Source organism: Apodemus sylvaticus, chromosome 5 (genome assembly GCF_947179515.1).
Source record: "Apodemus sylvaticus chromosome 5, mApoSyl1.1, whole genome shotgun sequence".
In the NCBI taxonomy this organism is placed as follows: domain Eukaryota; kingdom Metazoa; phylum Chordata; class Mammalia; order Rodentia; family Muridae; genus Apodemus; species Apodemus sylvaticus.
The window spans coordinates 129,514,386-129,540,853 of record NC_067476.1 but is presented as its reverse complement, the minus strand read 5'-3'; the positions used below and the strand labels follow the sequence as shown (position 1 = coordinate 129,540,853).

At 41.9% G+C, this 26,468-nt stretch overlaps 1 protein-coding gene across 3 annotated transcripts in view; it reads left to right on the top strand.

The window, feature by feature from the left end:
- Ralgapa2 (Ral GTPase activating protein catalytic subunit alpha 2) overlaps positions 1–26,468 on the top strand; it is a 294,943-nt gene that overhangs the window by 210,077 nt on the left and 58,398 nt on the right. For all 3 annotated transcript variants that reach the window (XM_052183817.1, XM_052183819.1, XM_052183816.1), the window contains exon 38: positions 48–175. In XM_052183817.1, coding sequence (XP_052039777.1) covers positions 48–175 — 128 coding nt within the window. The remainder of the gene's footprint in view (positions 1–47; positions 176–26,468) is intronic.

Below are 26,468 nucleotides of genomic sequence, written 5' to 3'. Positions count from 1 at the left end.
CTGCTGGGTTTACCCATAGTTTTTTTTCCCCCGTGTTGAATCCTCAGGTTCCGTTCTTTGGGCCCCTGTTCGATGGAGCGATCGTGAGTGGGAAGCTGCTGCCAGGCCTGATCTGTGCCACCTGCATCAATGCCAGCAGAGCGGTGAAGTGCCTCATCCCGCTCTATCAGAGCTTGTATCTTTTTTGCTGTAAACATGTAACTTATTAACCCTCCCCAGGGTAGACTTCTGGCAAGCTTTCAGGAGAGGTAAGTGGGCTTCAGGCCCAGGCTACACTTGTGTTTGTTGATTTCTGTGAAATAGAGTGGTATTGTGCTTCACTGACTGTAGAGTTTGTTTTCCTAGTTGGTTCACCAGCCTGTGTCTGAAAGGCCTGCAGCTGCCATGCGGCTCAGGCTCAGGTTTCTCGGGAGTTTTCCCAGGTTCATCTCTGTGACCTAAAGTCACATTTTGCTCTGGAAAGATGAATATGTAACAAGTTGTTGAAAATCTCACTCAGAGCACCAGAAAACAGAAGCAAAGGAAATGACTAATACATTAGAAACTACACACAGCACCTAAAAAATGCAGAAGGTTCAGAAGGATGGAGGAAGGACAATTATACCTGACTGAGAGGAGAGGGAGTCTTTCACAGTTATAAGTATTCTCTCAAGCACTAGTTGGCATGTATAATCCTTAAATCCATATATCTCTAACTAAAAGAAAAAAAAAAGAAATTAACATGAGTGACTTTATAAAACTGCTACCAAAACCATCTAGCTTGCTAATAAAACTTAGAATCTCCTTGTTTCTAATTTGTATTGATAGTGATTAAAAACACATTCCATTTGACCTTTCTCCATAGACTTCTCTCGCCTGATTGAAAGTGATGTATTACTGGGTAGAGAGAGATAGTTTGTCAGAAATACCTTTCATTAAAATGGTGGTTATTTCTTGACTAATATTCTGCCTTTGGATTTAAAAAAAAAATACATATGCCATGTGGCAACTTAAAATTATCATAGAAATGAGTAGTAGAAAGGGTCTATTAGGTCCCATCTGGTCCCTCCCCCGGGACCAGCCGGCATTCTTCCCTCCAGTACACTCTCCTGCTTTGTCCAGGCTGGTAGGGACGGTTTGGAGGTAGCCTTCTCTGCAGAGGCTTCCAGAACATTCCAGACGTAATCTATAGCTGCCATGGGTTCTGCCTCCAGCGTGGAATTTTTAATTTCACATAAACTGCAACTTAGAGAAGCTTCACAACAAAAATGAGAAAGACCTGCCCAACAATTGGTCTGTCAGTTAGCATATGAGCTGGGATGAGCTAGACACCTGTCAGTCAGAGATCCTGGATCAAGGCAACAAAAGTCCTTTGAAACAAGAAAATTCTATTTTGTAGCAGTCTACTGTGATTTTTTTTTAATCATATTATCCTCTCACTTATCAAGTATATCACAAAATAAATGCTTACAACTAATCAATAATGAGGTACCATTGGAACAGTTAAAAAAAATATTTTTAAAAGTTGAAAAGATAATGATCTGAATCTCCTTAAAAAGCCACAAGGAAATTACATCAGGATTGTAGGTGCCAGAACCCTAAAATAGCTCATAAAATGGACAATTTGACATCTTAAAGGACGACTTAGTATAAAAAGGAGAAAAAATAGTAACAGAGCCTATTATACTGATCATTATCAAGATTTAAATATTTTTCTTTTATATTTTCTTTATTTGTGTTAATCAAATAAATGATCTAAAGCAGTAATCAGATAATATGATAGAAAAACGTGAAGAATAACTCATGCTCATTTAGCGACTATTTCTATCTGCAAACTGCTGATATTCTGGTCAGAAATAAAGACTCTAATAAGAATAAGGAAATGGGAGGGAGATTTCTGAACATCTTCACTACGTTTTTCAACTGTATACATGTGCCTGTGCTGGCTATTAATAACCAGTTGCTCCCTTAACGTTCACTAGGACACTGAAGTCCAGAGTGCAATTTGGGGAACACCTGAACTGCTTTGGTGTCATAGCTGATGTCTGGAATTTGCTGCTTCATTGATATAAACCTGATATTTGAATTTTGAAAAACACTAAATAACCAGTCCTAAGTATGAGTACTAATTGCATTTATTCATTTACCAAACAAACATTTCCTGTGGACTGTCTGCCAAGTCCAGTGCTAGAAGCCTGGACCACTGTAGTGCATCAGGGATCCAGGAGCCCAGTCCTTGTTCACACATGTCAAAGATAATACCTAAGGAGTGCACAGGCTAACTGGTTGCCTTTTCTTCAGTGAACAAGTAAAACTGATAGTTGGGGATGAACAAGAGTCAAGACAAGAGGAACCTCTCCAAGGAGAACATACTTGGGCAGAAACTGGAGAATTAGAAGGAAACTGTCTTTAGGAGCATGGATGCCCAAGATTGGGGTGCCTTGGGCAGGTACCCATTGTGTTTTATGTTAATGCTGTACATGTTCAGGTCCATCAGGGTGCCTGTGATGAACCCAAAGCCAGCTGTGGTGGGAATGGCATTCTAGGTGATCCCCAAAAGAAGCTTCTCAGAGTTCTCATCTTAGAATAGCATGCTAAAGGGTGCAACCAGGGCTCCTACAAGCCTGTGCAGACCCCTGGGGACTGAAGAGATCAAGGGTGCCTTGGATAGGAAGTGCCAGTGGTTTAATCTGAGCAGTGGGGATGAGCATGTGGGTCTCCTTTTAAAACAGAGGAGAAAGTTCCTTGAAAGGTCCTGAAGTATAAGCACTCTCCATTTTTTCTGCTGTCTTCCAATTTAAAGCGTTCTTATGTTTGTGTTTACCATCACTCAAAGTAAAGGAGTGTTAAATATTAAGTTTTTTGCAGTGATTTTATCATCCTAAATTATATAATACTAATTTGATAGCAAATCTATAAACTTTCAACTCATCACCTGGAATCAATAGAATTTTTGCAATTCATATACCATAGCTCATGTGTGCACATGTTTTGTTCTTAGTAAAAAAAAACTGCACAAAACCTTTTCATCTATATATATTTTGTTCTTTCTGTGTGTATTCGCACCCCTGTCTTAGTTAGTTTGTTGTTGGGCAAGGAATAAGCGATAGTAAAGGAAACCTGGCTCACCCTGTAGCCCCTTTCCTGCTGTGGCAGATTGCAGAACACGTGATCAGCTGCTACAAGGGTAACACAGCTAAGAGAGGGTGTGATAGGGTCCTGTGGTTGTTCATGGCTCTGTGGCCATTCACTGCTGCTTTCTTTCTGCATTCAGTGCAACTTATGCTTTGCTAGAAGAGAAGAGTGTAACCTGTCAGCTTTTATGAACTCTGAGTCACTGAGGAAGCAGATCTTGCCTCTCCAGCTGTTCTGGCCGTGTGGCCCCGAAGCTCTGCCTGTAAGCCATCCTGAAATCCCCAGAACATGTTGAGGAACTTTGGCTCCAAATGTCAAGCAATGATAGATGATTTTTGGTTTTTTTGGGTTTTCCCCCCTAAAGCCTGGCAATATATCCCTTGGCAAAGCTGTATTGGTATGAACCCAGACTTACTAAGGAAGGAAACGGCCTGTGTGCTGCCCTAGAAGGAAGCTTCACCTCAGGTCTAAATGTCAGAGGAATTACTGCTCCCTTGAGATACAAGTCACTGAGCTGAACATAACAAAACATTTCCTTGTCTTCCAGGCCTTTTCTATAACCACCCTGTGTCCCTGTTTTGCTCCTACTATTTAGATTACAACTGTGAAATAGAACATTGACAAGCTACTCTGTTCATATCAGTGTCCCACACTCTCTAGGCCATTCTATGAACAGCAGGCATGTTGTTCAGACTTTGTAAATCCTTTACATGGGGGCACTTGCTCTTCTGTGTAGTGGCTGCACACTGGCCCATGTTGAGCCTGATGGCACCCCAAAGCAGAGAACCAGAGAAATTACTTAGTTACTTCTGCCTCTCCATTCCTTCCCCAGGTCATTGATATTTAACTTCCTTAGAATAAACTTGATTGGGATCCAGTTTCATGTAAATTTTAACAAAAAGTAGAAATGTGAACGGTTAAGTATCAGTCTGACTGTAATGTTTTTTTAAAAATGCACTTCTGATTGACTGGGGATTGGAAGTACTGCCTGAAAAATTTGTCTTTTGGGCTTTTTGTTTTGTTTTGTTTTGTTTTGAGCAGTAAATCTAGCTTCGGGTCAAAGGAGTTCTTGTGTGCAGTTCTCTTGGCTAATGATCAAACAGTTGAAACTGGGTGGCAGAGGCACATAGAAGACTGAAAAATATCATAGTCTCCCATAATTTACAAAACAAAAATGTGACCACAGTAGGACTGTGTATGGAAAGCGCCCTCTAACGGCTCAGCCCAGCCCTTGTGTGCCTTCCTGTAACCTCCACAGTGGACTGAATCAAATCTGTGAAGCGTGCCTTCGTCCCATGGGCGCTGCACCGCTGAAGAGTGTGAGCCAACACACCTACCATCTGCTTCTTCTGCCGCTCACAGGAGAGCAGGGCCTGCTCCCATGCCTAGAGCACAGTAAACGGGAAGCTTGCCACATGTTATGTTTGCAGTTCCCAAGCCAACTAAACATTTCAAAGTGAAACTGTGGTCTGCTGGTAGAAGTTTCTACAACCATTTGAGCCAAGGGCTTTCATTCTCCTCCTCAGATAACTTGTCTCAGGGAAAAGGTTCCCTTGCCATATGCAATGTGCCCATTAGGAGGAGTTTACCCCAAATCAAGCAGATGGTGGCTTTCTAGAATAAATGTCCACTTCAGTAAAACAATAGTCTCCGTTTCATTTGCTATCTCTACTCTGGAGCTATCCATATTTGATGGAGAGAACTGGTGTACCTAAGGAAAACGTTGTATGTCTTGTTCTGTCATAAAGTGAAATTAGCTTTCATTGTTAGCTAACAGGTACATGAGCATATGGTAATACTAGAGCTTCTCTCTTAGATATGTGAGTTTAATAGCATTCCTAGATTCTGCTCCTAATTTACACAGCTTCAAAAATTACCCTTCCCTTTAAAGTTCTGACAACCCAAGTTCTTTCTTCTCCAGTGGGATCCTGAGCCCTTCTTCCAGGACAGACCTTTGATTTCTTCTGCCCATCTCCCCACACTGTAGAAAGGAAATCAAACCATACCATGTGTTATGTTTCACCATGCACAACCAATTATGCATGTGTCAGCATTTGCAGCTTTCCTGCCATGTGCCAGGCACCATCCTAACCACTAGGAATATAAATATGAATAAGATATTCCAAGGGAGAGGACACTGTTTGCTTACGGACTAGGCTGTGAAAGCCCATTACATACAAGAATGACAGATGCTTCCATATGGCAGAGTATAGAATATGCACATGCAGGCACAGGCACACAGCGAAGACAGAGGCAGTGGGAGCCTGCAGAGCTGTGGAAGGAGTTCTGTCTGGGAGAGAACAGGCAGGGCCTGGTCTGTGGCAATGGCAAGGAGACAGGTTGGAAGCTATGCAGGGGTTGGGCTGATCCAATGTGTAACCATAGATAAAGTTCTGTGGAAAAATGAAAGACTAGGTTTTGAAGGAAGAGGTAGCCATAGAGACATAAGAAAAGGGAAACCAGAGGAAAGAGGAAGCACTGCTTTCAGCAAACTGGCCAAGCAAGATGTATTCTAAAAGTTGGCTTCATCCATCACTGGGGCCAATAGCCTTAGGTCTTTGCTGAAAGTGGTGGGTTTATGCTAGAGTTTGTGTATAGATGGGAGAAAACTGGGTGTAAGAGGACTGAAAACTGAGTTACCAAAAAGGGAAAAGTCAAGACAAACCAGGTAGTTTCCAAAAAGAAGGAAGACACTTCAGAGTAGGATGGAGTGCTTGTGGATGGGAAATGAATGGGAGGGAACTAAACTGAAACAGGCTGAATGGCAGGCACCAAGCTGCAGCTGGCAGGCATGGGTGATTCTTGAGGAATCAGGGTCCTAAACAGCCCTACAACAAAAACTACTTAGATAACGAGTGTTTGCCACATTCCTGACTGGCCCCTTGTCTCATCTTTCAGAAATCATGAAGCAAAACATAAAATGTAGCACACAGGGTTCTTCTAAACAGTTTGAAAGAATGTTGTGACTGAGTGTTGCAGGAAATAGTGCGTTTGTACTAGACTATGTACATATGTATGGGTGGGAGAAAGTGGAAATAGGACTGTCCCCTAGACATGTGGGAAGCACAGTGCCAGGACTGAAGTTGAGAGGGCCAAGAACCGAATTTCCCATGGGTGAAAGGAAGACTAGAAGAAAAGTGGAGGAGGGGTAAGAAATGGAAGTTTCCTAATAAGGAGATCTTTAAGTTATAAACTTGAAGGTATGTGGCATATGGAGGCTCACACCTGTTGTCCCCCACTCCGGAGGTGCAGGGAGGGTGTCAGGAGTTTAAGGCTTCTCTCAGCTTCACAGCAAATCCAAGGCTAGTCTAGGATGTCTAAGACCTGTCTCTAAACAGACAGACAGACAGGTAGATAAAATTTAAGTTAGTTCCCTGAAGAAAAAAAAAAGGGGAAAGCATGAAAAAGCAACCAGAGCAGTGCCCAGCACATTGGTTTTGATAAATTAGTTTTTAAAATCTGTACCTTAAGATTAAAGGAGGAGCCCCAAGTGCTATAAAGATCAGCACTCTAATAACGTCCCAAGAGTCCCCAGCTTCTGGAGCTGTCATGGCACAGAGTATAATAAAAAGGATGGAAATTGGTCCCTCCAAGTAAAGTCCGTATTCAGATCCACCCATTTCCACCCTTACACAAAGCAGGTATGCATCAGAGCTGAGAACCATAGAGAAGCTTCTGTGTACAGGTAGGAGCTTATGCTCACATGAGCATACACATGCTCTCTCTCTGTCCCCTCTCTCTCTCTCTCTCTCTCTCTCTCTCACACACACACACACACACACACACACACAAGTAATCATGCTAAATAAAAGATACACTGAAAACTGTAAACAAGAAAAAATTCCCCTCATTTGCAAATTGGATTAAAGGTCGAATTTTGAAATGTTGCTTAGATCCCTTGTAAATCTATAGAGCTAAATCATTAAATGGCCCTGAAACTTCAGAAAATAACATTTTCTCAAAGAGTAAGGGTGTCACAAACACATTTTTTTTCAGAGCTTAGAAGCTTACAGATACAAATCTTAACTTTGACAAAACATCTTGATCACCCGGAAGATCACCCAGAGTGGGAAAACTCTGGGACCCTGAGAGATGGATGACTTCATTGTAGCCAGAACTGCAGTCTTTAATCCTGAAACTGCACTGCCTGTTTCCCTTATATCATCCACTCCTCTTCCATCTAACAGTTTTATTAATGACTTAGCAGAGTTCTAGAACTATCCTTTATGAATAGGTTATGTAATCCCAGGCAAGGTCAGAAATCAGGGCTGTCTCAGGCGATGTTACCTTGGGCCCAAACAGCAAGACTGGACAGGGGTGGCATGGACCTTAGTTAGCTGACCATCTGTGTCAGGGCAGGACAGGGATGATGTGGTGGCTTGACAGAAGCCATCCTGAACAGCACTGGAGATGTGGAGTGACCACAGATTTGAGATAAGAGATGTGGAGGTGACAGGTAGCATTTCTAGGACATGATACAGAAAAGCACAAGATCCACTCACCAGAGTTAGGGACCTGTCCCTGCTCCTGCAGCCTCAAGTGTTATTATCTAAAAGGTAATGTGCTACTCTGGGGGCCACAATGAAAGAAGGGCCGCTCATCTCAGAGCCAATCTAAATAAAGTATGATCATTATGCATCCTTAGGTATTTGGAAGCTGTTAAAACCAAGAAGGCATCATCTCTAGGACTAAGGAGGATCCAGATCCAAATGGACTGCTCTGCAGAAGTGAGACCAGTGGGTAGAGGCAGCCACTGAGCAGCTCTAGTTCAATGTCATGCAAACAGTTAGAGCCCAGAACTGGCAAACCAGCTGCCTGCATTCTGAATCCAGCCTACAGATGGGCTTTGTTTGAACTGCACTTGGCCTCCCTGTGTTACCAAAACACAAAACTGAAGATTGTCATCACAGTGAAAAACAGGGAGACCACTTTTTTTTTTAATGTAGATGTAAAAAAAAAAAAAAAGTATTTTATGTCAGTGGCCCTCAAGCTGTGGTCATGACTCCTTTAAAGGAATGATGCTTTCATGGGGGTTACCAAACACCACTGGAAAACACAGATATTTTCATTTTGATTCATAACAGTAGCAAAATTTCAGTTATGAAGCATCACCAAAAAATAATGTCACCATAACATGAGGAACTGTGTTAAAAGGGTCTCAGCAATTGGAAGGTTGAGAACCACTGTTTTATGTGTACGGGTGTTTTGCCTATATGCATGTATGTGTACCAGGAGCCTGCAGAGGTCAGAAGAAGGCGTGGTGTTACGGCTGTAGTGGGGCCTCAGGTTAGTCCTCTGTAATCCAAGGTCCTCTGTAAAAGCAGTGTGTACTTTTAACCCTTGAACTGTCTTTCCAGTTAAAGGTGAGTTTATGTGTGTATGCGTGTGTCTATGTGAGTATATATGCATATGTATGAGTAACTCTGCTCTCTTAAAGGCTGACAAAGGGCATTGGATCCCTCAGAACTGGGGTTCTAGGCATTGTGGGATGCCTGACTTGTATCAAGTGCTAAGATATGAACTCTGCTCTACATGAATGTGCAGCAAGCACTCTTACTGCTGAACCGTCCCCTCATTCCCCCAAAATGTAGATTTAAAAACAAACAAACAAAAAATCTTTCTCCTAAAGAATAAGAAAATCTGAACCTGTTAGATCTCCCTCCCCTTCAATACCCAGTCTCTTCACAGGGCACTTGTCCCTGTGGCCACCATAGTCCCAACCTCATGATACCCAGTGCCAGCACCACCATCATGGTTCCTCCTGGTGAGTTCTGGTCCCAAGAGTAAAGCAGAACCCTGTTTGGCAGGAAGCCCAGTAAGTGCTTCCACCAACCTGGTCCCCGTAAATAAGAGGTTCAAGCCTTGGGTATGAAGTCTGGAAGATCCCAGCTGGCAGTTACATGACAGGAATGTTTACTTTTTACCTAGTAAATACTAAAATAAAGGGTAGGAGGTGTCTCCTTCAATAGCTTGTATAGAATCCCTGCCATATGATAACTGTCTGCTTCCTAGGGTCAAAGCTGCCCAGAAATGAGCCTATAGGAAGTACCTAGTTGCAGGGGAAGTTTTCGTGAAGACAAAGTAACTATTTTGCTATTTTTGGTGTGCAGTGACAGTTTAAAAGACCTAATCTCAAGAACCTTAAACATTCTAATAGTCTGTAAGAAACCAGACTGATGCTGTACCTGGGGAAATATCCACAAAATCAGGGCTCTTCCTTTCTTGGCCACTGTCTCAACTGGATCACCCTGTCTCACTGCAGGCTGTCATGGGCAGGGGCGTTGCTTCCCACTCTGCTGGCCTCCAGGTCACTTTGTTGTACCCTACCCCAAATAATTATATGGATCTCTGCTGTGGTATAGAGTCTCACTCTCCCTCACCATCTGACCCACACAGTCTTTTGTTCCCTTGCAGTCATCTCTGCATTGAGTATGCAGTTCAGAGCTGTACTGGGTGGGCCTTGTTTTCTTTTCCTTACTGTCTCTCTCCCTGTTACCTCCTGATACATTATGCCTATGTGTGTAAAGGTGGTGAGGCAGCGAAGGAAATAAGACATTCATTTGGTAAACTCATTTTGGGAAGCAGTATCAAAAGATGAAAAACAAATACTTTATAACACTGCATTTTTTTCCCAGAGATAGGAGCATCCATTGTCTCCAATGAAAAGTGGGTCCACATACAGCCTGTGTGTACATTTGTATATGTGTGTACACATATGCACATATGTGTGTACATCTGCATATGTGGGTCCACATACAGCCTGTGTGTACATCTGCATATGTGTGTACCTCGTAAGCCCTGCTTTTCTATTTTGAAGATACACATTTCAACTCTGTCCTAAACACTCAAAGCACCTGCAATGCCTGGTGCCGGTAGGAGGAGCCGGCCACAGAAGCACATTTGAAAAACAGCATAAATGGGCTTTTGAAAAGTTGGAAAACTTCTTGAAAAACTAGATATTACATGAAATTTTCTTTTATTGGATGATTATGTTAATACATGTTTCCTTTTACTGTATTCAAAACAATTTTATGGCTGGGGCTTTAGCTCAGTGCTTATCTTAGTTAGGATCTATTGCTGCGGTGAAACACCCTGACCAAAAAGTAAGTTGGGGAGGAAGAAGTTTATTTGTCTTACACTTCCATATCCCTGTTCATCATCTAAGGAAGTCAGCACAAGAACTCACCCAGGGCAGGAACGTGGAGGCAGGAGCTGAGGCAGAGGCCCTGGAGGGATCTGCTTACTGGCTTGCCCCTAATGACTTGCTCAGCTTGCTTTCTTACAAAATCCAGAACTACCCAAGGACAGAACCACCCACAATGGGCTGGGCACTTCCCATCAATCACTAGTTAAGAGAATGGCTTACAGCTGACTCTTATGGAGGAAGTGTCACAATTGAGATTCCCTCTCTTCAAATCTAGTTTTTGTCAAGTTGACATAAGACAAGCCAACACAGTGGTAGAGCACTTTTAACATGTAAAGTCCTAGGTTCAGTCCTTGTACATGATTGATAGATTTCAGATATCTTCCCTAAAAGTTATTGAGAGAATTTATATTTTGAAATTAATAAACTCTTGATTGATGTGAAAGCAACATAAAGACTATTCAGCAATCAGTTTTCATATTCATTTCATATTTAGAGAGAAAAATTGAGCTCAGAAATGCTTAAAGTCTGAAAACTTATAAGGAGAGACCTACTGTGCCACCACAGCTTAGACCTTCAGGAAGGAGGGACAGACAGACAACCCCAGTTAAGGCTCAGAGGAAAATGGCCAGAAAGCACTGCTTTTTTGTTGTTCCAGATCCTAGGGCCCTACAATTAGGTTGCTGGGGCAGGATTTTTTTTTTAACTATTAATGTCTAAATTTTATGCATATAAATAAAAAACCTGCAATGTTCTGAGACCAGTAGGCAGTAGGCTGGTCTAGGCCAAGCATGCAAATACTGACAGCTGAAGTCACTTGTTGGAGAGTCTGCACTCTCCTTCCAGCTGCATCATCAGTTGCTTTAAGGGAAGTGTAATCAGCCAGAGAGATGCATTTGCATCTCAATTAGAAAGGAGTTGGGAGGAAGCGCCAGGGTCTGTTGCGGGAAGGTTGTGGAAGAAATCTCACTGAGCACAAAAGCCTCCCGGCCTTGTCCTCCAGCTGAGTGGAGGACAATGTCTGAGGTTTCGTTTCCATAGGGACCGGAAACCTGCTGGGCCCCAGAAGAATCTCCGGTTTGCACCATAATCATTTGGTCATGATGACATAAATTCCACTGTTGTTCCTAAATACGTTTTGCTATTAGAAAGCTGCTAGAAAAGTAGAAATAGTTGTCATGCCAAAGGCAATATGAGAGGGTGTTTGCTGACCCTGCTTACCTTCCTCATAGTGCTGTGAGCATTTCTAGGCATTTGGCATTTATTGATGTCTAAATATTCAAAGAGCAAAAGGTCATTCCATAAATGACAGAGTCTCTTCAAAGGGAGCCATCATTTCTAATTCTTCCACACTTTTCAGCTGTAGGGGAACAACATGAACTTTAACACAGGGAAAAATAACCTGGCCACTGATCATGAAAACGGTCATCATCTAGCTTTAGATAACTCCAGCAAACCTACAAGAAGTAAGCCCCACCCTGATGTTTGACAGCACAAAGTACTATAATTAAGTTTTCCATGGAATATTATTTAAACGGTTACTTCAATGACTGGAATCTATACTAGACCAGACAGACCTTTTGTTTCCAGAGTTCTTTCCTTTCCCAAAAGTCTGTGCCCAAGCCTCCAGAGAGAGAGCAGAGGCCGGCACAACCTGTCTTTGCCAAGTTACCCACCATAAGCAGGAAGGACTCACCCTGAGCAATTTTGAGGAAGACTTGTATTTCTGTTTTATTTCATGCTTTCTTGATTAGTTCGTGGGCTCCAACTTCAGAGTGACAAAGAAACATTTTAAAAAAATTAGGGGGGGTGGGGGAAAAATCTGACTTGTTCAGACTGAATTTTCTTTATTTAAAAGACAAGGTTTGAAGTTCATCTTTTTACTCTGGAAAACAGAGGGAACAGGTTTCCTAAAGATAGTCTTTTCCAGTGACCACAAACTGAAATAACACACTTCAGGGAAGCATCAGAACCTCTTAATCCAACATTAATCAAATTTCAGTTTACTAATTATCTAACCCATTTTGAAAAGCCCGGCATCAACAGCAAACATTGTAGACTCTGGGATTATAAGCAGTATTTTGAAAGTGAGACTTTCTGTTATTCAAATCTCTAAAAAGGATAATACATGCCTTATTATAATAAGAGATTGTGCAAAGCCAAAGGAGGACAAAGCAGCAGGTCCAACTGGTGATCCCTTCTGTGCGTCTGCAGTGGGCTCCCAGCAGGTTTCCTGCTGCAGTCATTTGCAACATGCTCAAGGAAAGTTTTTAATCAAAACTGAATTTTTTTTTTTTTTTTTTTTTTTTTTTTTTTTTTTTGGTATTCTGGGTGAGTACAATCCAAATGCCATCATGTGAGCCTTGAAGGGGCCTCCTTTTTAGTTTTCTCTAGTACTGAGAAACTCAGAACTCTAAAACATCTTGTTTTTCAGGTGTGGTTCTGTGGTCCTGTGTATTGAAAGCTTTTTGCTGGAGACCACTGGGACTTAGAGGAGAAGGCTGGTCACTAGGAGGATCAGTACCTTGCTCCCTCATCGTCCTACATCCAGTGAGCCCACATGTACTTTCATCTGTATGTTGTGTTTGCCCATGCCTTAAGCACAGCCCGCCTAAGAAAGGGGCAGCTGCTTTAGTTTTGAGCAGAGTAACATGCTGCCTAAATGCCCCACTGTTTTAGCATAGACCACTCTCTAGGTATGCCTTATAATTTCTGACAGGACCATATCTGACTGTCTGTCTGTCCAGACAGTCTTTTTCTTACTGTTTCACCATAGCCACAAGAACAAATGGCACCACATTCAGTGGCTTATAGTTTTTTTTTTTTTATATATTCATCCTATTTCTTCAATGTTTCCTTTTAGGCTCCTATCTCCTGGATAGTTTGGTCCAAGGATATAAAAGAGTACAGAACAGTAGTATCCCTTTGCTACATTCACGCCTTTAAACCTCCAGCACAAAGCTTTGGTCTTTCATCCACCTATGATCAATGAAGGGGCTGCCTCCTAAAAAACTCAGTCTGCTTGTCAGAGAACAAGCCAGCCCTTAAGATGCCAAGTCCCTGTGGCTCCCCTTCATTTGCCTATGAAGTGGGATGTAAGTCTATCAGGGCATCCCAGCCTTGAGGCAGATGTATGCCTGGAAGTGCAAAGTCTCATACCTCCACAAAGGGTAGGGCAGGCAGGCTGGCTGAGGGGATTCTGAATTTATAAGCAGAGTTCCAGAATTCCCCCAGGGCCCACTTTTCAAAGGCAAATTAGTACGTTTGCAACTTGATCCCTGGGCAACTTTTGACAGTTGTTCTAAGAATAATAAAACAGATGGACAGAATAGATTTTGGGGTTTCCATCCAAACTGCCATCCTCTGTGGACTTTAAAGAAGGCGGAGAGCCAATGGGGGAGCTGCCACCACTCTCCATTGTACTGTGTCTTTCACACCCAAAACTCATAACTCTCTCCCCAAAGAAGATGGAAACTGTCATCACATTATATTCTCCTGCTGAGTGTTCAGCTTGGCTGTAAGAAAATAAATAGTATATGTGGGTTTTAAAAAAAAAAAAAAACACATTTAAAATTAAATGACTTGAAGTCAGGAAATTTATACTCCTAAGAAACTGAGGTTACTGTGGCTATCAGAGGAAAAGTAAAATTTGTTTTAAATTTAAGTAGCATGTTTATAAAATCTTTTACATCTTTAAAGAGCTTTCAGCTATTAATTGCTTGTTAATTTTGAAAATAGGATTTATGCCCAACAGGATCAACATATATGGTGACATCTACATATATAAAAAGACAGGTGTATCAGGAGAGACTTTAAATTATCTGATTAGAAGAGATTTGTCCTGAGTTGTGTGCTAGACTTTTGTCAGAGACATGGTTTGTGCTTCAGTTTGGATGAGGGAAGCACTTCTAACTGCCCTCTCTGCTGTGGATTGCCGGGATCTCACATAAGTATCTCAGAAGTGAGTTTCTGTACACTTAGGGACTCCTCTCTGGAATCATATGCCCTGTGGTCATTGCTTGGGTCAGAAAGGTCAAAAAAGGTCATCTCGGCCTTAGAGCCCCGGAGCCATCCTAGAACTGGATCCCTGTGCTTGGGCAGGTTTGGGAGTTACTTTTGCATTGCTGGGGATAAATCCCATATTCTATACATGCTCTCCATACTCATTCTTACCACTGAGCTCCACCCCCTTCCTCTGTGGTCAAGTGCTCATTCTCAGTGACAATTGTAGTAGGAAAGAGTGCAGGGTACTGCCTTTCCTTCATGGCAGTCTTCTTCCTACAAATGCTGGGCACATTTCAAAGTGTCTATGTTATAGTATCCACAGTTTTCAGGCATATATGAGAGCTGATCTCAGAGAGAAATTGGGTTTCAGTTTTAGACTGGTAACTAGCTCTTCGGTTTTGAACAAGTATTTTACCTCTACCCATTTCCTCATTTGTAAAGTGAGGAAATAATCCCCCAGATAGGTTATTGCTAACTATTACGGAATGAAGTGTATGCAAAAAGCTTATCCTTAAAGTATAACTGAAGTATAGCATCTTCCCACCTGTACCACATGGCCCCAGCCCAGTCCTGTCATGTGTAGATTAGTACACAGCCTCCTCCTAGTCTCACTACTTCTATTATCCTTGCAGATCTTTCCAGAAAGCAGAAACGTTTCCTTCAGGCAGAAATCAAAACATCTAGCTCAAAACCCTTCATACTACAGAAAAATCCAGAATCTTTCTAATAGTCCACAAACATGGCAACCTTGAGAATTCCATTCTCTGCCTAGAGCTCTCTGCCCCATCCCTCCTCCTAGCATCTTCAGAGCTCCTCCATTTCTTTAGTTTCTGTTTAAAACCAGAGTGTTTATTACAAAGTGTCCTAAATACTAAGTTCCGTTTCCTCGGGGTTTTTTTTCTTACTTTTTGCCATTTAATTGTTGTGTCTTTCTCCCATGAGTACATCAACTGCAGAGGACAAACCTACGTGTCACCTTTTGTGTCTCTATCCTCAACCTAGAGGAAGAAAAAGGCTTGATAAAGTGTGCACATCTTAGAAACGGGTAAGGGAATGAACGAGTGAGCAGACACATGCTGGGTTGCAGGCCATGTCTGACTCCTGGCTCACTCCCTGTGATCAGTTGTGCCTTCTGGCTTCCAGAACACCTTCGTTCCCAGGCTCAAACACATGTTGTGGAGCTTTCAGAGTTTGCTTCTGTCTTTCTCCTCCAACACACGTCTGTGGCCCTGGTGTTACTGTAGGTTGAATTGTGCTCTTGTGAGGCCTTCTTCACTGCTGGGATGTAGGAAAGGCCTTAGTCGGCATTCAGTGGTTCTTCTGGGTCTTTCAAACACAAACTATAAACCAGAGTAAGAAGATTGAGGGAGCCCCACTAGGGAAGAGTGACTCCACCTAAGTGTGTCTCTCATTAGTATCTTCATCTGTGCATTAGGCTAGACATTTCACAAGGTTTTGTTGAGTCTGTTTTCCAAAAATATATTCAGACACTAATAACAGTAGCTTATTTAAGTGCATCTAGCCTGGAGTAATTTTGGTGGGCTTGCATTGGGAGAACAGCACATCATTGTGGACCTTAACGCTGCATCTCTTGCTTTTGTTCAGAGGAAGGAATCGAGATTAGACCATGAGTCCTTGCCTCAGTAAGCGAGGACCAGCTGACTGCCTCCCAAGTCAGGCTAGATTCATGAAGTATGCTCAATAATATGGATTTTGAAAGGATGTGATAAAGAGTAAAGAACTTAAAGTGTTTTATAGCATAAAATTGTCCTGCTTTTACTAAGATATAAATAGTATCTTAATGCAATGGGATTAACTGGACATGTTGTTTTTTAAACTTTTGTTTAATAGTTCTGTGAAACAGAAAATCTCTCCCGGCTTGGCTGATTTTGACTCTGTTTGTTTGTTGATAGTAAAAAAAAAAAAAAAAAAAAAAAAAGGGTCAAGAGACATCCATGGGCTAGGGGAATATTAGAGTCTTAGCCCATAAGCCCCAACAGCTCACGTTCAGTGTTCTTTCCTGCCATCTGTTCTATAGAGATCCCTGAGAACATCCGGCTAGAGGTTTCTGTCTTCCTTAATGCTGTACAAGCTTTATTGGGGGGTGGGGATGTAGATGGGGGTGTGTGTGCGCGAGCACACACATGCATCTGTCTGTCTGTCTGAGATTTGAACCTGGGACCTTAGGCATGCTGGACAAGCCATCTACCACTGACCTCTCCCAACCCCACACTGATATATTTTAGCATATTCAAACTGTCCTAATTTGAGGACGTTAGAACTAGCCTACAAAATTCTGTTCATGGTCTGTTTGGATACTGTGGAGATTAGAGCTTTGTAAAAACACAAGTTAATTCCCATATCAAAGGCTGTGTTTTCCCATGTTCTATTCCAGGTCTTCTCTTCGCATGTTGTATTTGTATGCAGCTACTCTCAAGAAGTTAAAATGTCCTTTCCTTTATAATGCAATAGCAATTTTTCATCTTAAGGTCAGCTAAAGGATTATTGCCAGCCATAACTAGCTCTCTTCATTTCCTGCCTCCTCTTGCCTCCTCAGCACAGCAGCATGGACAAATCCACAGACAATGTCCTGTTCACACTGCCAAGATTCACCAGAGCCCTACAGGGAAGGCCTGTGCTCTTTGCCCTGTGCCTAGAGAGCACCCCCTCCCCATTCCATCCCATCCCATCCCGTCCCTGGTGTCCACAGGATTCATTCCCAGCCACTCTGAGCTCCCCCCTGCTTCCCGTATAAAGCTTGCTCACACCTACGCACATGTGTGCATGTACATTCAGCTCTAGTACCGCCTGTGACCTTCCTGGGTGCTCTTAATTTTGTGAGCCCTTGTCACCATCTAATTTACTATAGAATTCACTTATTATTTTTACCTGTGTTGTCCCCACTATAAGAAGATAGAAATTCTTGTCTGAATTTTTCTTTGACTGATATTTTTAAAGGTGATATTAAAATTTTCAGCAAATTGGTAAAGCAAGGTCAGCTCAAAACAAGGATACAGATAATGCATGTGTCTTCCAGGAGAGTCCCAACCCTGGATGCAGCCTCAGCACCTGCCACAGGATAAATATTTGTTCAGGAAATGCTTGTTAGATGAGTAAATGAAGTCAGCCCTCTGCCATAGCAGAAAAGGCCACCAACTCCACAACATTTCCTGTTCTAAAAAAGGAAATGAAAAATTGTTAATTCGTCTTTCTGTTTATGACTTTTACAAGAACTTTACTATGAGATAAAGTACAGATCTGATGACAGAAAAGACTACCATGGTCTGTCAGGCACATCTTGCCTTGGGCTAATCAATTGTAATGATTCTGTTTATGATGTGATGAAATTCAGAACTTCAGTATAAGACCCAGTGTGTGTGCAGAAAGTGAATGAGGCTCTGCTGTCAGTATCTCTCAGTCTGTCCTGGGACAGGCTCAAGAATGACTGAGCAAGAAACATCCAGTGAGGCTGTGCATTAAAACCTCAGTAAGGTTTAATTTACTTCCTAATTTTAGATAATATGAACAGAATCATCTTTTCTCATAAGAGCCCAAGGATTTTCTAGAAAGTCTAAGGATTCTGGCAGAGGTATTTCAAGGAGAAATGGAGGAGGATGACTTTGTAAGTTCTATGGGTGTCCCAAGTTCAGGTTTGGGTCCTGCCAGGTCTGTCATGGCTGATAACCTGTATGATGGGAACAGCTAGGGACTGCCCCAGTGTCCCTTGCCTCCAGCCCCTCCCTATAGCCAACTCGGGTCTTCTTACCTCAGTCTAACTTCTGCCTCGCTATTGGGAGCTTCAAGAGACTCAGACAGAGGCCATAAGGTTTTACAGTCTCACACTGGACTCAGAATTGTTGGCCACTACTGAGGTGAGGGAAAATGGCATCCAGGATAGCAGCACTCAGTATTCTTAGTTGGGTGGAAATAAAAATGCAAACACCTTAAGGAATTCTGAGGGCAAAGTATTCTAGTGCTGTATGTTTACTGCCTAGAAGGAAACGAGTTACCAAAAGGAGAGAACTGATTTTAAATAACCTTAATCCAAAGGATACTCATAAAAGCAATACAATTCAGTTTGCATATGTCTCCACAGAAACACACATATTAAGGGGCCTTCTGAGTTCTGTATAGATTTCTTACTGTCTCACTTTAAAGTTTTATTACATTTTTCTGAATTGAGGTGAGGGGTAGCATATGGGTTATGCCACATGTGAAGGTCAGAGGACAGCTTCCGTGTGAAGTCGGTTCTCTCCTTCTGCCATGTGATTTCTAGGGATCAGTTCAGGTCTTCAGCTTGGCAGCAGCACCTTTTCTCACTGAACCATCTCCCCCACCCCACGTTCCAGTTTAATCTGTTCCCATCCTATAGTTCAGTTCACATAGCTTGCAAGAATCGTGAGTTTTCTTCAGAATTCCATTGTCTTTTTAGGTGTATATATGTTTTTATGCTTGAAGAAGGTTTTTTTGTTTTGTTTTGTTTTGTTTTGTTTTATATATATATATTTAAAAAAAAGAACTACTAGAAGCCTTATAGTTTACATTCTGCAATTTCCTTAAGGTGAATGAATGGTTTGGAAGCCAGTCTTTAAATGTTGGCCTTTAAGTTAGATGAGTGGTCTTCTTCTATAGGAAAAAGGTTTATGTCTTGGGTGATGAGAGTCAGACTTGTAATTTTCGGTAACTCTTGGTCATTGGAAGGGTGTTCTTAAAATGCATCTACATTTCTTTCCTCTATATTTAGGTTGAGCTCTGGCAACAGTCTTTCAGCACTGCTGTGGACGAATATAGAAGGCCCAAAGAATATAGAATGGTGCCAAGCGTTTTTTAAAAGCTGGAGATTTCATAGGGCAGCTCATCTCTCTGAGAGGTCTGTGACCCACTGACAGGAGAGGGGGCAGCAGTGTTTGGCCCCACACACCATCTTTGTCATGTCCCCATGCATATGGCAGTAACCCTCCGTCGCAGGTGCTGGGAAGGAGCGCTGCTTTTCCTTTGGAAGTGCAGCCCTCCACCAGAGCAGATCAATACTGAGCTGTTTGTCTCTGCTGCTTACCTTCCTTTTGCACAGCGAGAGTCTTCTGCAGGGAGCGATCGATGGCTCTAATCTTCAGCAGCCTGCAGCCAGTCATGTGAGGCAGAGCACTTAGGTGGCATTACATGGACTGTGGAAGTGGCAGCTCCATGGCAGAGATTCATAGCACCCTCACTAGGGACACATTCCATCCGTGACAGGCGGCTCTGCTCAGCCCTGCCGTGGAACACCATTGCTCTTGAACTTAATATGAGGAAGAAGGACTGTCTGGACTGTGTGCATGTTTGTTCAAGCATACATGTGTGAACCAGACAGACAAATGTGCCAACATTCTCTCTATGACTCTGCTAACTGTCAGTGTCCTGGGCAGTGGAATCTACTCTTGAGCCTTGGGCTAGAATTAATTCCATTCTGACTAATTTGTAAACACTGAAGGTTTTTGTTTGTATGTGTGTATATGTATTTTGGTTTGGTTTTTGTTGTTTTTTTGTTTTTAGTGGATTTTTATGTTGTTGTTTAGTAGGACATTGGTAGTACGTGTTTGTTAATCTAGAACTTGGGAAGTGGAAGCAGGAAGTGGAAGCATCAGTAGTTAAGATGACATGAAATCCTGTCTCAAAAAAACATAAAACCAGGTTATTTTGTTTTAATCTTTGAAATCCAGTGCCTGCAGAGCTCATTTGATGTGCTTTCCATAAAGTATGAGAAGGCAGTAAGCATTAGTTGTCACGTCTGTCTCTGGATGGCTTGTAGCCATTGTAAGAGGCTGGGAGATGAAGATCTGGCTATCCTTAGACTACTGCTATGCCTCAGGAGCATCCCAGTAAGCTGTGAGTGAGCTGTGGACTAGACCAGGTATCCTCTGACAGTGTACTTTAGTTCCTTTCTAGCCTTTCCGTTTTCTTCGAGTGCTCCTGCCATTCTCTGTTGGATTCAGGCTACATACAGTAAGAAGTAAGGGCTGGAGGTAAAGGAAGCCAACTATGAAAGCACAGCATATTTAAGTGTGAGTAGCATTGCTACTGTGGTTTTCTGTGTATACAACAAGGGGCAGGCAGCAGTGACAAGCAGCATCCCGGAGAGCCTTGCAGAAAGAACTGTAGCTTCCTCTGCTTCCTTTTGTTGTTGTTTTTCTAGAATTGCTATTTGTCTGAGCTGGCCTCAGAACTAGTATTTTAGTGTCCTGTGCAGCTGTGGCTACAGGGGTATACAACTTTACTGGGATTTATTTACTCTTCCAAACCCAAGGGTAGCCCTTCTAGCACGTCACCTTGATTTCCATCTTGATCATCCCACTGTTATGGCCATCTTCACTCACCTACACTTGACATCTGCATGCTTTTGGTTTTCCAAAGTGCAGATATGTCACCTTCTGAAATGCCCCTATTTGAGCATTCCTGGCATAGGAACTTCAAGGAGACAAATTTCACCCTCCAAAGCCAGGCACTTCCCTCTTACATTCCCACACACCCAGTCGTAGGCATTGGAAAGATGATCATTTAACACAGTTACCTTTCTTTAGATGCTTATAATACTGTATTGGCAAAAGGGTGACCAGCAGATCCTGTCTTCCCAGTCTCACTCCCAGGTTCTGAAGAACAGAAGTTAGAAGTGTGGCTGAGGTTTTTATTTTTATTAGGTTTTGTTTTGTTTTGTTTTGTTTTACATTCAACAAGATACCCATTGGTCTTTGCTGGAGTAGACAGTGATTTACTTAGGTTCTCCAACTTCTGCTCGGTCCAGGCACTGAGTATTTCACCTGTGTATTCATTCAGTCCATGGCTCCTTCCAGCAACTGATGAAGGAAAGAGCCATGTCCTAGGAACACCTTGGGACGGAGTCGTCTGTTAAGATAGATACACAAGCAGAGCACAGAGAGGTTAGATAACCTGCCGGAGGCCACACAGTTCTGAGTGTGGGAGCTGGGACCTGAAACCAGCAGCAGCTGCTCTGCTCGTACTGCTAACCTGCTGCTCACCATCGCTTCTTAAAATGTCCCTGCTCCCCAAACAGACCCGTGGGCTTCCCCACACAGTTCAGTGCCACTTCTTAAAACATGTTGAAACTGTTGGGGAGATTTATAACTTGTAAGTTACAGCAGCCTTTGATAAACTACTAACACCAGTATGTGTTTTAATGAGACTGAAGGCATGAATTCATCGAACAGAATCTCCTCTTGAGGCTTTGTGAGAACACATAGACACTGGGCTGGCTCCTCTGAAGGCCTGCATTGTCGCCGGGCTCATTAGCATCAGCGCTCCTAGCTAGCCCTTGCTGCTTGCTAGCTTACCAGCTGTTCCTGCTGCTCTGCACAATGTCGGATGTGTTCAGCTCACTGGGTTCCTGTCCTCACCGCCGGGAGGAGACAGCCCTTCCACTGGGGATACCCACGTGGCTGCCTGTCAGCGGTGGCACCGAATAAAGTAATAGGCCTTCGCATGGCATATGGTGTCTGGATTCGTACAAGACGCAAAACTCCTCTGCTGCTAATGCAGGGTGACTCATAGCATTGCTAATTTTTTTTTCAAACAAAAGCTGACTTCCACACCCACACTTTTAACCCCTCAGGCTAAAAAGTCTTGGGGAGTTGGGGGGGGGGCTCCAGAAAGATGTTTTTTGAGGTATTGTATGAAATATGGTCTGCTTACTAAAAGCTTACTTAGCATTTGGTGAGGTTGTTTAAAATTTCTATTAAAATATATTTCCTCTCCTGGGGGGGAATTTAATTTTAAGTTCCTTCCTCATATTGGAAGAATGTAACAGTTTGATAGGCTCTCCCCCCCCCTCGCAAAATTAGACTGGGATAGAAGGAATTTAATTTTAAATTCTTTCCTCATATTGGAAGAATGTAACAATTTGATAGCAACACCCCCCCACCCCCCGTAAAATTAGATTGGGATAGCACTCAATGGAGAGAACACACTAGTGAGTGCAAGGCTCCCAGTTCAATCCCCAGTAGCACTAAAAGGGAAACACAGAAAGTATCAGAAGCGTGGCGTGGAAGTGCCGGAGCACCTGGCGCTGTTGCCCCCATGCTCATTCTCCCTCATTCCCTGCAATCCACTGTCCGTCTGGTGACACATTCGTTGGTCACTCCAGGCTGCTTACACCATAGTTTTATAAAGTTGTAAGAGAATGTTCAGAATTCTGTGTTTTGGGGCCACTTATGCAAATGTATTCTTACATGTAATATAAGATTTTTGTGTACTAAAAAGAGATTGTTCACATTTGAACAGTTAGCCTTCTGTTTTTAATGATCAAAATATTGGTTGTTTTTATAAATGATCCCTTATTGAACATTTTATGTAAGCATTTTTAGAGTAGAGAATCTCCTACACTGTTTCTGACTGTGTTTTTTAGTCACAGTCTAGCACAGGGATCATTTGCTGTTTGAATTTGGCAAATGGACCGACTCCTTAAAGGAACTTCAGCCTATAAAATAATACAGAATTATTTAAAAAATTATAATTTACAAATTATAAAAAATGTTTATCTTGTTGTCAAAAAGAAGATAGAGACCGGTATTGTCAATAATTATATTTCATTTGTGTTCTATTATTGAAAGTGTTTTTATTTTGATCTATATATAGATCCAAGTTGAGAAGTGTGCTCAGCTTCATGCAAATTGTCATTCAGTTTCAGATAATGAAGCAAAAACACTGCACACTCCTGAGTGTGCCTCACCTCTTAGATCCTGGCACTTGTTTGTTTTCCAAAGGCATCCTAATGTCCTTGTCCTTTTCATTGGAAATGAGCTGGTGCATTTTGTGAGACAAAAATTTAACTAAGCATTTAAGATTCCCATTTTTAATATTTGTAAGGCTGGAAACGTCTGAGTTGAGAGCTGTAGCTGTTACTCCCATGGACACTTGGTTTTATCTTATTTCCTGTCACACTTATGTAGTGAGACAAAATGCAACAGAAGAATCAAACAATTTGTGAAGAACACAAGTGGAAACAGCAGCTGGTACTTGGTGTTGACATATGATGGATAAAATGCTATCTAACCAGCTGTGGACCCAGAGTCAGGCTTAGCTCCAAAAGTCACTTGGCATGGATGGATAATGTGCAAAAATGTAGCCTCTTCAAAGACATAGAGAGGATGGACCATAATTCACACTCTTAGACAGCTCTACAGAATGTGTTAGCCTTACTTTACAAATGGAGGAACTGAAGGTGTAGCAAGCAGAACTTGGCCTGGGCCCTCAGTAGGAGTAGCAACTTGGCTCTTAAGACCCCATGCTCCTCCTCACTTGTCCCCAGGCAAAACAGAAGGTCATTAGTGGTATAAGGGTTTACAAATTCCTCTTAATTTTGGCATTTTCACTCAGGACTGTTACCTAGACTTCCAACCTGTGGGTCACAGACCCTTTGAGCGTCAAATGACCCTTTCACAGGCATCCCATATCAGATATCTAAATTATGATTCATGACAGTTACCAAAATTATAGTTCTGAAGTAGAACCAAAATAATTTTATGGTTTGGGGTCACCACAGCATGAGGAGCTGTATAAAAGGGTCATAGCATTAGGAAGGTTGAGAACCACTGCTCAAAACCCTAATTGTATGGAATAAAGATAGAACAGTGGAATGAAGGAAAAGTAGAACGTGTTCTTGTTTTGAAATTTCATTCACAGCCCAACCTTTATTTATGTAGCTTCCAAATTAAAATTCAGTAGAAACATTAAATGCATATATTCTCGCCAGAGGCTAGCCCAAAATAAGCATGTAATTAATATGACTCGCTGTGCATGACTTGGTGAAGAGTCCAAAACATGCTTCAGTTATAGTGATGTTCCTGAGTTTTTGCAGACATTTACTTGTCTTTGTTGAATTGGTTTGTATCCTGACTCTTTCTAAAACAGATATGAAGGCCTTGAAGCATAAGTCAGCTGTAATGCAAGAGTGAGAGCCAGAGGAACTGTTACAAAAGAGATTCTTACATCATAACAGGTAGTGGCAGAACAGTGACTCACAATTAACTACTGTGGACTCCCTGAGCTGTGCTATAGGGTGTGTCACTATCGTTTGTCTCGTTGTTACTCCAAAGTTTTCAGATGCTCACTGGAATTTTACTTTGTCTTAGCTGTAAAACCTCGAAGGTCATTCTAAAGATTGTGTATAGTGTGTTCCAGACAAGAACCAATGTCTTCGGGGAATTTTTAGTATCCCAGTAACTTTCTATTCCTCTTCCATGAGTCTGTAAGATACATTCAGAGTTACTATACAAGTTCATGTGCATCATAGTCTATGACAAAAAAGAGGGGGGAGGGACATAGTAAAAAGAAGTGAAGATTAGTAATAAAGAAAAAGTATTACTAAAACTAACCTTGTTGCCCTCATCTTCTGGAGAGCTTCCTTTGCAAGTATATTTTGCATGTTCTTTTCTGAAGATAAAGGGAAGCTTGAGGGTATCCTTCTCAGTTACACACCACATATGTGACAAAAATGGCTTCTGTCCCATTCATTTCTACAGCCAGGCATTCTTATGTTCTTGTCCAATGTCATCTGTAGACTCTTCTGCTTTTCTGGGCCAGCTTGATATGGGATTGAATGACCTCAAAGGTATGCATGTTAGAAGCTTCCCGGTTGGTTTCCTTGTTACCATGTTGCAGGACTTGTTGCCTGCAGTCCAGCTCTTCCCTGTTTTGTTTACTTGGGATCACTATGTAATCATTCATTTTATGGAGTCTCATTAAGAACTGCAAACCTCTGTCCCAATTTAGCCTCATTGGAGCGTAGGTAGCATCCATCTGCTCCGCCCGCACTGTTTAATTAATGAACCTGGTAATGTGCTCTGTGCCTGAAAAAAAGCTGTCTTCTCAGGGTGTTGAATGAGACACGCATTCCAGGTTTTCAAGGGGAAATTCTTGGAAGCCCTCTGTGGTAGGTGCTAATTGTGGACTCAGAACTCGTGTTCAGTCTTCTCTTGAAGGCTGACTTAGTTTTCATGTCACTGTATATTCATAAACCCAGGGTCAATTCCTGTAAATAAGTGAATTATTGACCAGTGTTAATAATCTTTGACTTTGCTAAAAGTAGAAATTCCCTTTTTGTGAAGCTGCATTTTGTTTCAATCAAGAAAATGTTGACTTGTTATTTTGGGATTTTTTTTTTCTTAAAGTTCAGAAACAGTGGAATTTCAGAAGTGTTACTAGTTTTCAGTATCTCTGCTATAGAGAAACTGTGTAGCTAAGATCCTACTCAAAAGTAATGCAGTGCCCACTGAATTTTCAGTATAGACAATTGTAAGACTCATGCAAAATATTCTTTAAATTTCAATATTTGCTTAGTCTTTGTAAAATCCATCCTGTGTCCAGAGGTTCATTGATAGAAACGTTGATATATGTACAAATGGGACCCAACTAACCTTGTTCATTTCATTAAACATGTTACACACTGAGGCTGGATACTTAATTTTTTATTTTTTTCCTCCACAAAAGACCAATGCATAGGATTCACAAGCCTTTCCTTAAAAACTATCCGACTTTCAGATTAAGCTCCAGTGTCCCCTATCAAGTGCTGTCACATCCTGGAATTTCTTTCTACCATGAAACATGATAGAGTCACACTGATGTTGTATTTAGGTCTCTTCATCGCATTAGCTTGTGTTCCTATAATGAAGGAAAATACTCATTTTTCTATTGTTTGTTGGTTGGTTTTTGGTTTGGTTTTCAAGACAGGGTTTCTCTGTGGATCTGTGGCTCCCTTGGAAATCACTCTGTAGATCAAACTGGCCTCAAACTCAGATCTACCTGCCTCTGCCTCCCAAGTGCTAGGATTAAAAGTGTGTACCACCACTGCCCTCAGCTCCAATTTTTTTTTTTTTTTTTGTTTTTTTTTGGTTTTTCGAGACAGGGTTTCTCTGTGTTGTCTTGGCTATCTTGGAACTCACTTTGTAGACCAGGCTGGCCTCAAACTCAGAAATCCGCCTCTACCTCCCAAGTTCTGGGATTAAAGGTGTGTACCACCACTGCCCAGCACTCATTTTTCAAAGAGACTTTTACTTAGCCCCATCAGCATGAAGTGGAACAGCTGTCATTGTTACCTCATTTAGTAGCAGATCTAAAGTCACAGTTACCAAACATAAAAGCAGAGTTTGGCTGGTAATATGTTTGCCTACAATGCAAGAAACCCTCGGTTCAATCCCTATCAATGCACAAACCTATG